Source organism: Dermacentor variabilis, chromosome 3, assembly GCF_050947875.1.
Source record: "Dermacentor variabilis isolate Ectoservices chromosome 3, ASM5094787v1, whole genome shotgun sequence".
NCBI classification, from domain to species: domain Eukaryota; kingdom Metazoa; phylum Arthropoda; class Arachnida; order Ixodida; family Ixodidae; genus Dermacentor; species Dermacentor variabilis.
The window spans coordinates 111,687,404-111,700,342 of NC_134570.1; the positions used below are offsets into that span (position 1 = coordinate 111,687,404).

The 12,939-nt window shown below is 49.0% G+C and overlaps 1 protein-coding gene across 3 annotated transcripts in view; it reads right to left on the reverse strand.

Moving 5' to 3' along the window:
- LOC142576181 (BICD family-like cargo adapter 1) overlaps window positions 1-12,939 on the reverse strand; it is a 183,443-nt gene that overhangs the window by 13,791 nt on the left and 156,713 nt on the right. For all 3 annotated transcript variants that reach the window (XM_075686183.1, XM_075686182.1, XM_075686184.1), the window contains exons 4-5: window positions 11,035-11,235; window positions 1,250-1,360 (exon numbers count right to left, since the gene is read on the reverse strand). In XM_075686183.1, the coding sequence (XP_075542298.1) occupies window positions 1,250-1,360; window positions 11,035-11,235 (312 nt within the window). The remainder of the gene's footprint in view (window positions 1-1,249; window positions 1,361-11,034; window positions 11,236-12,939) is intronic.

Here is a 12,939-nt window from a genome sequence, read left to right on the forward strand (position 1 = left end):
ACCGCAGGGCGCGTCTTTTATTCATAATACACATTTCGATGGGGGAGAAGCGGCCAACGCTCGGCGCGGAGCGCGGTTTGCCGGGCTCCGCGTTTTTCTCTTTCTTACCGCGCGTGCGACTCCAAGTCGGAGAAACAGTTCCTTTCTTCTCCGTGCAAATCGTCATTGTTTATTCAGAAAGAGAGAAGCCACGTTGTTGTTGTTGCTGCGGGCGCCTTACTGATGCGGCACTGTGGCCTAAGAGCGCCGCCTCTAAGTATCCCATCCTGTTTCGGTTAGGGAACGCAGCGAGCAATATTGTCTGGCGGCGGTTGCATATACGCAAGCGCTGATACATTCGTAATGCGATTATACATATAGTTTTATACGCAGCAGACGCAGAATGCTTTGTCTTCCAGCGTTTACCGCGAACAGCGCGCTCGTACCGAAGCGCGGCTCTCGGGTGAGCGATATATAGTGCCCTATGTATGTGAGCATGCAGTTGCGCTTGTTGGCGCAAGGATTCGTAGCTTCCGTGACCGTGAGCGAATTTATGGCCACTAGTGGTACATACTATACATCGCTCAATGCAGGGGCTATTGATAACCGTCCGGTCGCGAGCATCGATTGAGGACTCTAAAGCATTTACAGCGAAGCCCAAGTACTTTCCGCGCACTGAGGATTCCATTTTAGGGGGGGGGGGGGGGGTCTATAAAACCTATTTTTAGCACGTGTCTTTTGTTCTGAGCGCGCTCTTCTATATTTCGGGCTTCGAAATTTAATGGAGTGACTCGGATCGGCAACCGGAGTTACGGTCATAAATGCGATTCATTGCGGTCAGCTCGAACGGTATAGACGCCAACTCTCAATACGTTATACTTCACACGGTGGATCGCCTGGGCCCAGTTTCTGCCGCAAAACGCAATCCGACAAACGCTTCTTTGCAGGATCAGCGGATTTCTCACCCAAACTGTAGTGAAAAAAAAAAGCAGACGCCCTCGCTGAGATTTTGTGCAAATACGGGAAAGAGTGCCACGTGTACACACACACACACACACATATTATATATATATATATATATATATATAGTGCCATCGAAGCCCTCGCTATAATGAAACGTTTCGCATGGGACATTGCAGTGCGGGCTTATACATGAAGAAGCGCGCGGAAATGAGCGCAAGACCCGGAAAGTGAGCAAAGTGTATATGGCGCGCGGAGGAGGCCGCCTGTGGAACGACGCGTGCGCACAGAGGAGGGGGTCAGAACACACCTTGTCCTCGTCGGTGGCCAGGTCACAGTCGTCGCACTCGATCTCGTCGAAGTCGCCCGGGAAGCCCGCCGACGAAGAGCCCAGCTGCGAAGGCTGCCGGCTGCGGCGGCCCTGCGTGAGTGTGTGCGTGCACTCGTGAGCAACGCGTGAGCATGGCACTTCCGCACGCTGCAGCAAATTAAGGAGGCGAGGGACAAGGCGGCAGGAGACAAGTAGCATTCAAGATAGGACATTTTTCGAGGATCTCCTTGAGGGGAGCCACGTTGGCGACTGCGCTCATGGGGCCATGCGCCAGTGTAAAATTAAGCGCATTCGAGGCAGCCTACCCGCGCTGCCACACCGTGAATCAGGCACTTCCCATTTCTGCGCCGAATAATAAAGTACAGGCGCAGGCAGCACAAGCCACAAAGGTAGCAAGCAGCTCAGTGATGGACAGACTTTCAGGACGGAGAGGGTGGATTTGCACAACTCAGAGAGGAAACGTAAGAAAGATAAAGTTGCGTTCCGAAGGCACGTACTGCAAGAATACGTGTCTATAGGGGTCAAAGAAAATCCATAGCACTCATCCACAAGGTATGTCGCAAACGTGCGGTCTCAAATGTGTTTGTTCATCGAGCTTCTCAGATTTCGCTGAACGTAGTAGAATGAGCAATTGCACGGGAAACAACTACACGCTTTCGCCGACGCATTTGGCGGGGCCTATATACGAAAACCACCGTGAACTTTACATGGCGGAGTGCTCCCACAAAATTTGTATTTAGAGAAGCAACACTTACACGTTTCCTTTTTTTTTCTATGAAGCACACATAATACATATATATACAGCCTGCAAACGTTTTATCGACTAATTCACTTACACACTTTCTTTTTGAACAACCTTTGGATGACTGGAGTACAAATGCACGAAACGAGACAGGATTCACCATTCTTAAAGCAAGGCTTTCTTTGCGAATGCTCCCCGACTTTCCAGACCGTGGCTGTAGCTGCTGCTGTTTCGCCGAATAGCACATTCTTAAAAGAAAAAAAAAAAGCAACTGAATTACGTGCCGGTTGGAGAGATGGAGCCTCGGTCGAGCCCCAGCAGTGCAGTCCGATGCTCCAGCCATCGGGCCACAATCGCACGTGTGATAATATCGCGCCAACGTCAACCAGCTCTTCGGGGCGATATTACCGCGTGTCCCGCATAGCGCAGCACGTACGCGCGCCAGTTTTCTTTACGCCGGAGTTGCAGCAATGAAATGGCCGAACTTATATGCAGCATTTTATTAACCGCGCTTCGCGAAACCTTCGCTTCACAGAGATTACACAATGTGCGTTGGATCTGCGTTCTCTTTCTTTTATTTTTTTTTTTTGCGGGGGGGGGGGGGGGGGGGTCAAGTCTATACTAAGTCCGAGGAGTCTACAAGCACAATAGATAAAAACTAAACTGTGTCAACTGATTTTTTTGGAAGGCCGATATTGATTGACTGATTCATGGGGCGGGGGGGGGGGGCGTATACGTTTTTTGGCAACACTAGGGCTATGAGTGACGGCGTATATATTGGAGCGAGGGCTTCGGGTTAATCTCGACCCATCTGGGGTATACCTTAACGTGCACCTAAATCTACATAAGTGCACGAGCGTTTTCGCACTCTGTCCCGGTCGGAATGCGGACGGCATTCAAACCCTCGACCTCGTACACTCGGCGGTAGAACGCCATGCAATCACTGCGCAGAGTGCGACGGGTAGAAGAAGGCTGATACTCTGCACGGCGCCATTTCGTCAGTATCGACAAAATTAAGCGCGGAGGTTAAGCGGCTGCCTGGCAGCGCTGTTCAAGCTTCGGCGGCATCATCATCGTCCCCCACCTTAGAGGACGTATACGCCAGCAGTGAAGAGTGCAGCGAGACGATCGAATATACGCGTAGCCGAAGCGTAAACTCCAGTGACAAAGCGGAAGCGCGGTTTGTCTGTACGCACGACAAAGGCTGCGTCACGCTCCCCGCCATTGTCATCCTGTCGAAAGAGCACGTCTGCTCGAATCTCAATGCTCGAAGCACGCCCGGGACGTCGCGCGAAGTTTCGCTAATCAAAGACGTATACGACGCATGCGCTGCAATTGTTCTTGGGAAAACAAACCACGGTGACGACAGTCTGGACGCGGTAGTTGAGTCCAGTGGCATTATTTCCTACATACAAGGTGCGTGTTCGTAAACAAAGGGGCATCCGCAGTGCAGGCAAAAAGAGCCGACGACTCTACTATACACTTCAACTTATCATCGCACACCAATTTCGAAATATCATTTACCAGGATGCGTGACGAAGTGCATGGGCGTTCCAGTTACTTTTGTGTTTCAATGCATAGAAGAGCGTTTTGTTAAAAAATAAAAGTGGGACGACAGTGAATTTTACACGGCCAGTTTGATGGTGAATATCTCCAGACTGGCGTCATCCTGGAAATTCATTCCAAGTGGTATGATACACCTTGCAAACTCATGAGCTACACTTCGTAAATTACAGCATGTGCCGTAAGGTAATTAAGAAGTTAGATAGTGTTTTTGTTAATTAGTTGGACAGGCACTTCGATTTCTAGCGCAAGTATAATGTTCGCCTCTCTGAAAAACCCACCTCAAGGACTAGAATTACATAGTTTAGAAGAACTTGTTGTTGGGCGAGTTGGTAGATATTAGCGAGCATTGTTTAACTGCGCGAACAAACGAACCACAAAGACAGCAAGGGACAAGGACGGACGGGCGCCCGTCCTTGTCCCTCGCTGTCTTTGTGGTTCGTTTGTTCGCGCAGTTAAACAATGCTGACTAGAATTACGTTATCTGCAACAGCTGCAAATATAGCCTAGGCTATATTTAAACATAGCGCAAAACCTAGGAATGATCACCCTAAGTGATAGTACTGCTTTTCGGAGTAACTTGACCCCAGGAGTGAAGGAGCACTCTGGCGTTCTCGACCGGACAGACGACGGTTATGACGCGGAGAGATTCGCGGCGTAGGTGTCACGTGTGCGCTCGCACTCCCGATCGGCTGAATGCACGGGTTCGGCTCCATCGCGACATTATACTCGGAAACGGGGCGTGTACTGTTTTCGTATCCGTCCTGGCCACTGCGCGATCATCAGTCCCCGCAGTAAATAGCGTTTCTATATAAGCGCGCAGCGAGATCTCGAATGAGCGCCGCCTTCGTGCACAAGCGAAGGAACTTCATGCCCCACACTCTTCTTCGCGATCACTGCTGGCGCGCCGCAGTCTCCGATGAAAACGGGCTCGTTTGCAAATTGCAGCGAGTGTCTGACACGCTCCCGTGCGGTGCGCATTAAGATGCCGAGACCGCGCTGTGGAGAGCACAAGGTCTCGAGTATAGCTTTAAATAAGCTGGCGTCAGGATGAGGCGTGCGCGATCAGAGAGCGTGTATCGCGCGTGGTCGGCGATTCTGGCGTGCAATTATGCAAATCGGACAGCGCGGACTCCCAAGTGGTGCACGCTGAAGTGCTATTAACTCTAAGCATTATCCGTCATTTAAAACACAGGTTCGCGAGATACGTGTAAGCTCAACTTCCTTCTCACTCACTCACTTGTAACTCGTACATTCTTGTATCCCGCAGACGCACCCCCTACTGCTGTTGGCAGAGGTTTCTGAAGGCGGCGGTTCGTGTAAGAATAGATACAGTAGCGTTATAAGTACACGGTTTCAAGCAGAACGCTACAGCTCTATACGGTTATCGCTCTCATCCCGGCCAGCTGCCAGCTTTTGCGCGTGCTACCTCAGCAGGGACAGGTTCATGGGCGGCGCGGATTAGCTTTACCAGCGGACAACTTTATCCGGACAACCGTCAAGTAGACTACGTGAAGGAGAAGCTTCGTAACCGAAGCGCATGCGTGGTGCCGCTGCAGGAAATAGTCCCGTAATTTAGTTCGCGTTTTCTAATGCGAGAAAGGCAGAACATGTGCCCTTCACTCAGTTACAGCAGGCAACTTGAAGCGCCGCGGGTCAGAGCGGACGCTCTATAGATTTTGCTTTCTTTTTTGTTTTGTCTCCTCTTTGAGTTTAAACACACGTGCGAAACGCGCTTGAAGAAATGGCAGAAAGTGAATTCCGTCGTCGTTTTTGTTTCTCGAAAGAAATCATTCGTTGGTTGTACAGCGAAATCGACCCCATCATCGGTGCCAGCGAGCCACTGGAATGTCGTCGCTGCCTCTTGAAAAGTGCGCCACTCTTCCCGTCTGTTTTTTTTTTTTTCCTCGCTGTGCGCGACACCACCTAGGGACGACGCAAATAAACTAATAGTTATAATTTGTAGTAGTCACACGTACTACTATTTGAAAACGTGTTTGGGCTTGAGAAGAAAAAATACATTTTTTTTAGATAAAGATTACACTCATTTGGAAGACGAGAAACATTTCGTTTTGTAGTATACTGTCTGCAAGCAGACGACAAACGACGGAAGTACTTCCGGGGAGGTCACCGCTTCCTGATTGGCTGTTCTTTCCGCCTCGCTGTCACAAATTTTGCATACTGCAACTTTGTGACGTTGCAACAACCGAACAGAACGCGTATCGAACAAAATATATCCGATGGCGCCCCTGGTGACCGTTTGTCGTGTGCTGGCCGTCTGCTCGGCTCTCTTCGAATAGTCATGATAAGCAAAATAATAATAATAATAATAATAATAATAATAATAATAATAATAATAATAATAATAATAATAATAATAATAATAATAATAATAATAATAATAATAATGCTATCGATAACAGATTGATGGAATGGCGTAACGTTCATGCCGACTTAATCATGACCGATTACCGGACTAGTGAATCAAAATATAACGGACCATTCAATCGCGCGCACATATCAGAGGCGGCGCGTGCCAGTTCCGCAGCCTACTTCGCGGTCCCGCACAAAAAAAAATTAATTAATTACCGCACTATAGCAGCTTGCAGCTCGGACGTCCGTTGCGAGCGCTGTTCTCATATGCGTTATTTCTTTTTTTTTTTTTGCTTTCCGTTCAAAGGAATTTGCGTCGCGCTATTTTTCATCATCACTGCGCGGCTACGCCAACACGACCCTGGCGAGCGTATTAGTGACTCTGCAAAACAACACATGCAACACCGATGACTCGTACGTACGTGAGTGCGACAAACAGCGATGACAAAATAAGTTGGTCTGAATAAGTTTCTGCTTCCTTTTTTTTTTCTGTGCCGCATTTTTGTCCCGACACGCTAAATATTTAACAAGATAGCTTCAGCGAAACGCTCGCCGAGCGAGAGTGTCAGTCAGACACGTCACCCTAGGCACGCGGCGTTAGTCATACGAGTTATTGTATGGTAATGAGGTCCGCGGGAAACAGACTGCAGGCACACGCAACAGACTGCACAATCACGAGACTGCGCATTACCATCGCGGGCTGGAGAAACGAGTCGAACACGTGGGAGGATGCAGACGCAACATTTAAAGCCGCGAAACAATGGATTGCGCGCCACGAAGGATTCCGACACGTCCACGCGGATAAATCAATTCAGAAGTTTGCAATTAAGCTCACCGTGAGTACGCTTCACGAACGAAGCTCGAAGACGCGCAACGTAAACCCGCAACTGTTGTTGCCGTGACCTCTAACTGCGTTCGCAACGTTGCAACTTCTTCTTCTCCTCCTTTACAGAGGTAAACATTCACGACGAAAACAAAGCCAAGGAATAACACTTGCAAGCTTGAGGCTCGCTAAAGTGACTGTATTTCTCTATTTAAAGAAAAGCTAGGAAAAAAGAATAAGAACAACCAACAAAATTAAACTTCAATGAAGTAAGGCCGCAAGAACGCATATCGATCTTCTTCCTTTTCTTGACTCGGGCACAGCTATCGGGCACACGTGTGCATCGAAAATTGTGAACACAGGCGCACGAATGGTATTGTGGCTATTCTGTGAACAATCGATAGAGTATCGAACGATAAATCCCAGCCAATGTTTCAATCGATTTTTTCAAGAAATAGATTTAAGCGTTCGTGTCCTCAAGAAAGGTTCGTTTAAAATAATAATAATAATAATATTTGGGGTTTTACGTGCCAAAACCACTTTCTGATTATGAGGCACGCCGTAGTGGAGGACTCCGGAAATTTTGACCACCTGGGGTTCTTTAACGTGCACCTAAATCTAAGCACACGGGTGTTTTCGCATTTCGCCCCCATCGAAATGCGGCCGCCGTGGCCGGGATTCGATCCCGCGACCTCGTGCTCAGCAGCCCAACACCATAGCCACTGAGCAACCGCGGCGGGTCTCGTTTAAAATAACAGATGAGCTAGTCGACGCATGCAGGCATGCCGTATACATACAGGGTGTCCCACGTAACCTTTGTCTAAACGTATACAAATGCCACGTAGCTGGACACAACCAAGATAATGTTGTTCGTCGTCGCTGGCAGATACTCAGATTATTATTATTTCTTTCATTTCGCCTAATTATACACAATTAGTCTTAACTAATTAATCGACTTCTCAAATATTGGATGAAAATTTTCTAATGAGAAAATTGTAGAGCAACGTGAAAAACTCCCGGTACAACTTTCTGTTGCTCGATACGTGCTACACAAGTGTGTTTTTTACGAGCGTGAAAGAACGCGAAAGTGCCTCGAGCGGCCAGTCGCGCGGCAATATTGCGTGTATTTGCGGGCTATCTTCACGGTCGGAAAAAAACACTTTTGTGCAGCACGTACTGAGCAACAGAAAGCTGTACCGGGAGTTTTTCACGTTGCTCTACAATTTTCTCATTAGAAAATTTTCATCCAATATTTGAGAAGTCGATTAATTAGCTAAGACTAATTGTGTATAATTAGGCGAGATGAAAAAGTATTAATCCGAGTATCTCCGACCGACGACAATCAACATTATCTTGATTCTGTCCAGCTACGCGGCATACTTCTAAAGTTTGACTATATAAGGTTACGTGGGACGACACCCCGCATAATTTGCCTCTCGAGAAGCTCCCTGAATTCTTTCGCAATACCGGCCCACGAAAGAGCGCGACAAGACGTCACGACAATGGTATACTCTACGATGGTACGTACACGCGCTACGTACCCCATGCGAATTCGTGACGTCACCGGCTGGAGAGGGCGCGTCGGGCTCCGCTGACTCGTTGCCGCATCGCATGCCGTCGGGCGCCGCAGAACGGGTGGCGCGGTCCGGCTAATGCCGGCGAACATTTTGTTCGAACGAGCAAATGCGCGCTCGGTCCGTCCGTTGGCTCCGTTTCGCCGCCGACCGGTTCGTATCGACAGGTCGAGTAAACGAAGAGCGGTAAAAAAAACGATTCGGAAACTGGTTCCCCTTTCCGCGTTACGTACTCTCCGGCCTGCTTTTTTGCAAAGCGGTGCGCGGGCGGGTCTATCGGTGGCCGCGCGGACCCGTTCTCCTCGGCATTTGAATGCGCCAGCTCGTGGCACTGATTTGCATACGGCCTTCGCGCGCGTATTATCGCTTCGCGCTGCGTACACATCAATTACAGTTGAAGCAGTCCAGCCACATCGGGCGTTTCTCCATTCAATGAGGCGGGGAGGGGACGCCTCAGCGACTTGCGCATTTACCCGCATGCTTTTCGCGGTTGTTACGTCGCCCTGTTGACTGCAATGCTGCGTGGGATGTTTCCTAGCTGCGTCCCGCTTCGATGCTATGCAGATATATACGGTGACTGTTTTTCTCTTTTTTCGTTTTCAAAGGTTGGTGGAAAGCGTCCAGCACAGCCTGCTATACGTTTGCGGATAGCGGTGGTAGCGGTGGCGGTTATTAAATGGTCTGGAAAGAACACCTCGTCTCGCTCCGCGAAGCGCATAACGGAAAAACGTAAAGAAACTTATATGGAATACAGTATAATAGAAATCGAGTAGACATTTAAGAAATAAGCGTAGGGCGTGCGCTCGATCTGTTTCCAGACGCTTGAGAAGGAGGCGCATTTCGTGAAAGAGGAGAACGGGGAGAAACTGGCCCGCCATCGTGTGGTCAGAGCCGCTGGGATGATATTATATATACTGGACGCAAGGGTGTCATTTATTATAACTTTGTGTGTGTGTGTGTGTGTGTGTGTGTGTGTGTGTGTGTGTGTGTGTGTGTGTGTGTGTGTGTGTGTGTGTGTGTGTGTGTGCGTGTGCGTGTGCGTGTGCGTGTGATAAGCTTTTTGCTTAAAGCTGAAACAGAACGCCATATTCACCTCGTGTTATCGGAAGGAAAGGAGTTTAATATGTGTTGCAGGTGGGACCTATACCGAGGCCGTAAAGTTATAGCACTATACGGATAAACTTCAATCTTTGCCTCTCAGTTTTTATCCTCTCAGCACCGAGGCGAGGTAACTACACACCGGTCGCCAGCTAGGAAAAGCAAGCGTATACGAAGAAAAATTAGAATTGTTGATGCAACCACGGGCAAGGCGACGGCTATGGCTCCGCTTTGGCGTCCGCTTGTTGCCTGTCGATGAAATCGACGTGCCGCATGCGGTGCCGCAGCATTCGATTCCCTCTTCACAGCTCGGCGGAAACTCCGACGTTGAATGATGCAACGGCCCTATATCACCCGCCGCTGCTCCGTCGACTTTGCTTTTGTGAACACTTAAGCAGAGCCGGAGACAATGCAACTTCCAGCTTAGGGCGACGGGGAAAGTGCTCTAGAGATTAGATAACTGATCGCGCCGGCGCTGAGACGGTTACGTAAGGGCGGCGACGTAATCGTTGTTTTTCTTTTTTATGTTGCAATATGCGGAAAAAGGCATTCCTTAGATACCGCGTTGTGTAAGCTGCTCCACCTCGCAAGTTTAGGCATCTACTTTACTATTATCAGAAGCAGCGTGATTAAAGGCAGCCCACAGAAACAGAACGCATAGTCCCTTGCTCTCTTCCCACGAGATATTTTTTTTCCAGAATTTCCTGAGCTATACGTGCATAGACCTGTTCTCGTTATTTAGTTATTGCCAATTTTGTACCAACCTGCAAGACGCAGCTGCATCGTTTGCTCGTGCTCTCCATGAAGCTTTAACACTTTCGCGGTCTCTTAGTTGGAGTCCGTGCCGTTCCTTTGGTCACGTGTTTTCTCGCGATCACCATCCCGTGGACAGTTCTTGACAGTTTTTACGAGACAGTTCTAGTCGTAACAGCTATTGAAATTACGCTGTACGTTTCATATCAAATAAAACTGAATTAAATTTACACCTTCACTTACGCCGCATCACTAATTCTGCTTCGTCCATGCGCTTACTACATGCGCCGCTCTCCTGCCGACATAACTGCATTCCGATTTCCCCACCTATTTTATACTCTTTATAGAAAGGAGGCATAAGATGCGGGCATGACACACCCGATTCGCAGTACTGTATTTTCCGAATCGGATCCGGGCTCTTGAGCATAACCAACTGAAAGTCTACGGCTATCGAAGAAAGGAAATTGTTTGTTGAAAAAAAAAAGTTCACTCATTTCTTCTGTCACTGAGTCTGTCTCTCTTTCATTCCCTCGATCATAGACTCCCATATTTTTTTTTAATTCATACACTTAAGACGCCGACAGTTTACCGAACGTCGCAGATAACTTTCGTAAAGGGTCTTCTTGGCGCCGTCGCAAAATAACTTGTCCTTGAGCAAAACTTGTTTGATACTCGCAGACGGCATTTCATGGAGCAAACGAAACAAAAACACAAAGAACAGACGACAGTACAGCGCGAACGCTGCGCGCGGCGCCCGCGGTCTTCTGTTCTTCTCGCATGCTTCGCTGCAGTACAGTATAGCATACACGCACGTGCGCAAACTGAGACACACACGCACCGTGCTACCGGCCTCATCGTCGGCCGACGAGCTGGATGACATCTCGATCTCGTTGAAGAGCGACCGCTGCCCTCCCGTGTTGTTGAGCAGGCCGTTGAGGAGGGGAGACGAGGTGCGCTGCCTCTGCAGGGCGTCCATGCGGTCCTGCAGCTGGCCGTTGGCGATCCTCAGCTCCTCCATGTCCCGCTGCTGCTGCCGGATCTGCGATTGACGAGCGAGGAGGAGGGGGGCCGCGTTAATTAGCTCGCACCTCACACCACATCGTCCGCACAAACAGAGTCGGCGCGATCACGTACGCGCGCGGCCGAGAGCGGAGGAAGCTGTCGCCTTCGCTTGGATTGTATATGGATTTAGACAAACGAAATGGCAATCACCGTTGCATTACACGTGTATATACTGCTGTTGGCGAGTTGGGTGTTTGGTGATCGGTTGCCAGTGTCTGGTAAATATTTCTTCTTCTTTTATTTTTATACAGACATCGCGGCACATTCTGAAGGTGGCACTAAAAAGAGAAGACACCGGCTCGCGAATGTTATAAACAGATGTTCTCTGTCATGTCAGCGCGCTTTCGAGTTTCTGCCACTTGCGTAGCCAGCAATATTGTCGGTATGAGCCGACCATACCACGTACGTAAGGGCAATTCTTAAGCATAAGTTCTGCTCATTCTATTCATAAAGCCTCTTGCCCTTACAACGAGCTTCCATCTCATTCGTTGCTCGGCACGAACGCCAACCAAAAATGTATTTTTAAAAACATACATCCACGAAGCTCAAGTGCTAGAAGGCCCTCGCACCTCACTCGGTGACGTCTCGTGACGCGCTGCTTTTGAGGCTGAGCCACTGCGTCGATGATGCGCTCGCTACTTTCTTGTACGCAAAGGAGAGGCCGGCAGAAAGCGGCAAAATAAATGCGATGGTATTGGAAGTGTGTGCGACGTTTCGTAAACGCCTTTTGTTTTTAATTATTATTATCTCCTTATAGGCGACATTATCGAGGTTTCAAGCGAGCTCTCGGAAGTAGAGTGTCGAGAAGTTTCGCCGGCTATACTAGAACCTCGCCGGTTCTCCTGCCCAGTCTCGTCGGTTCCTCGGATTCCGCGGATCGCGCGAAGTCTCGCAGTAAGTCACTGATCACCGACGATCAGGTTTTGCGGGGCTAGTCGGTAACGTGCACGCTTGCGTCTCTCTCTCTCTCTCTCTCTCTCTCTCTCTCTCTCTCTCTCTCTCTCTCTCTCTCTTGTCATATTTTCGTCCGCCGGTGTGCTGTACGTTATTACGGATAAGTAAAGCAAAGGAAAGCGATAAAACTGAAATATTAGAGCCACTTGTTCGAGCCTGAGAATCAAACCATGAGCGTCCTCTCATTACGGAGACCAGCTACAACGCTCCACTAACTGGGCTATATATGAGACGTTCGGCACCTGCGTGTGTTCGGAGGCGAGCTATATACTTCCAGAAGCGAGTGACACGTGACTGATCAAGAAAAGGAAAACAAATATATACTATATAATTTTATCTCGCACCACTTCTGTTACATGTCGTCAGGAAGGCAAGGGGAAAGCGTGAAGCGACGACGCAGTTTGTGCGGTTAGTGGGAGCTGAGACAGATTTAACGATGGTGGTGAGAACGAAGAAAGCACAAGAGCCTGCATGGCGTAGGAAGCAACGTAAATATATATACAGCACGCGAGGCACTCGTTCACTGAGCCAACCTGAGTTACCGTTGCGGGCTGGGCATTTCTATGGGCGTTGCGCCTTGGCACAGCGCATACAGGGCACCAGATAAGCGAATGTTGACGATGCTGTTCAAGCGAAGAGAGGTCTCGAAAGCTTGCTCACATCTGCACCTACGCGACGAAGACAGGTAAGTATACTTGCGGATGCATCACAGAAACCGTCCAGCGAG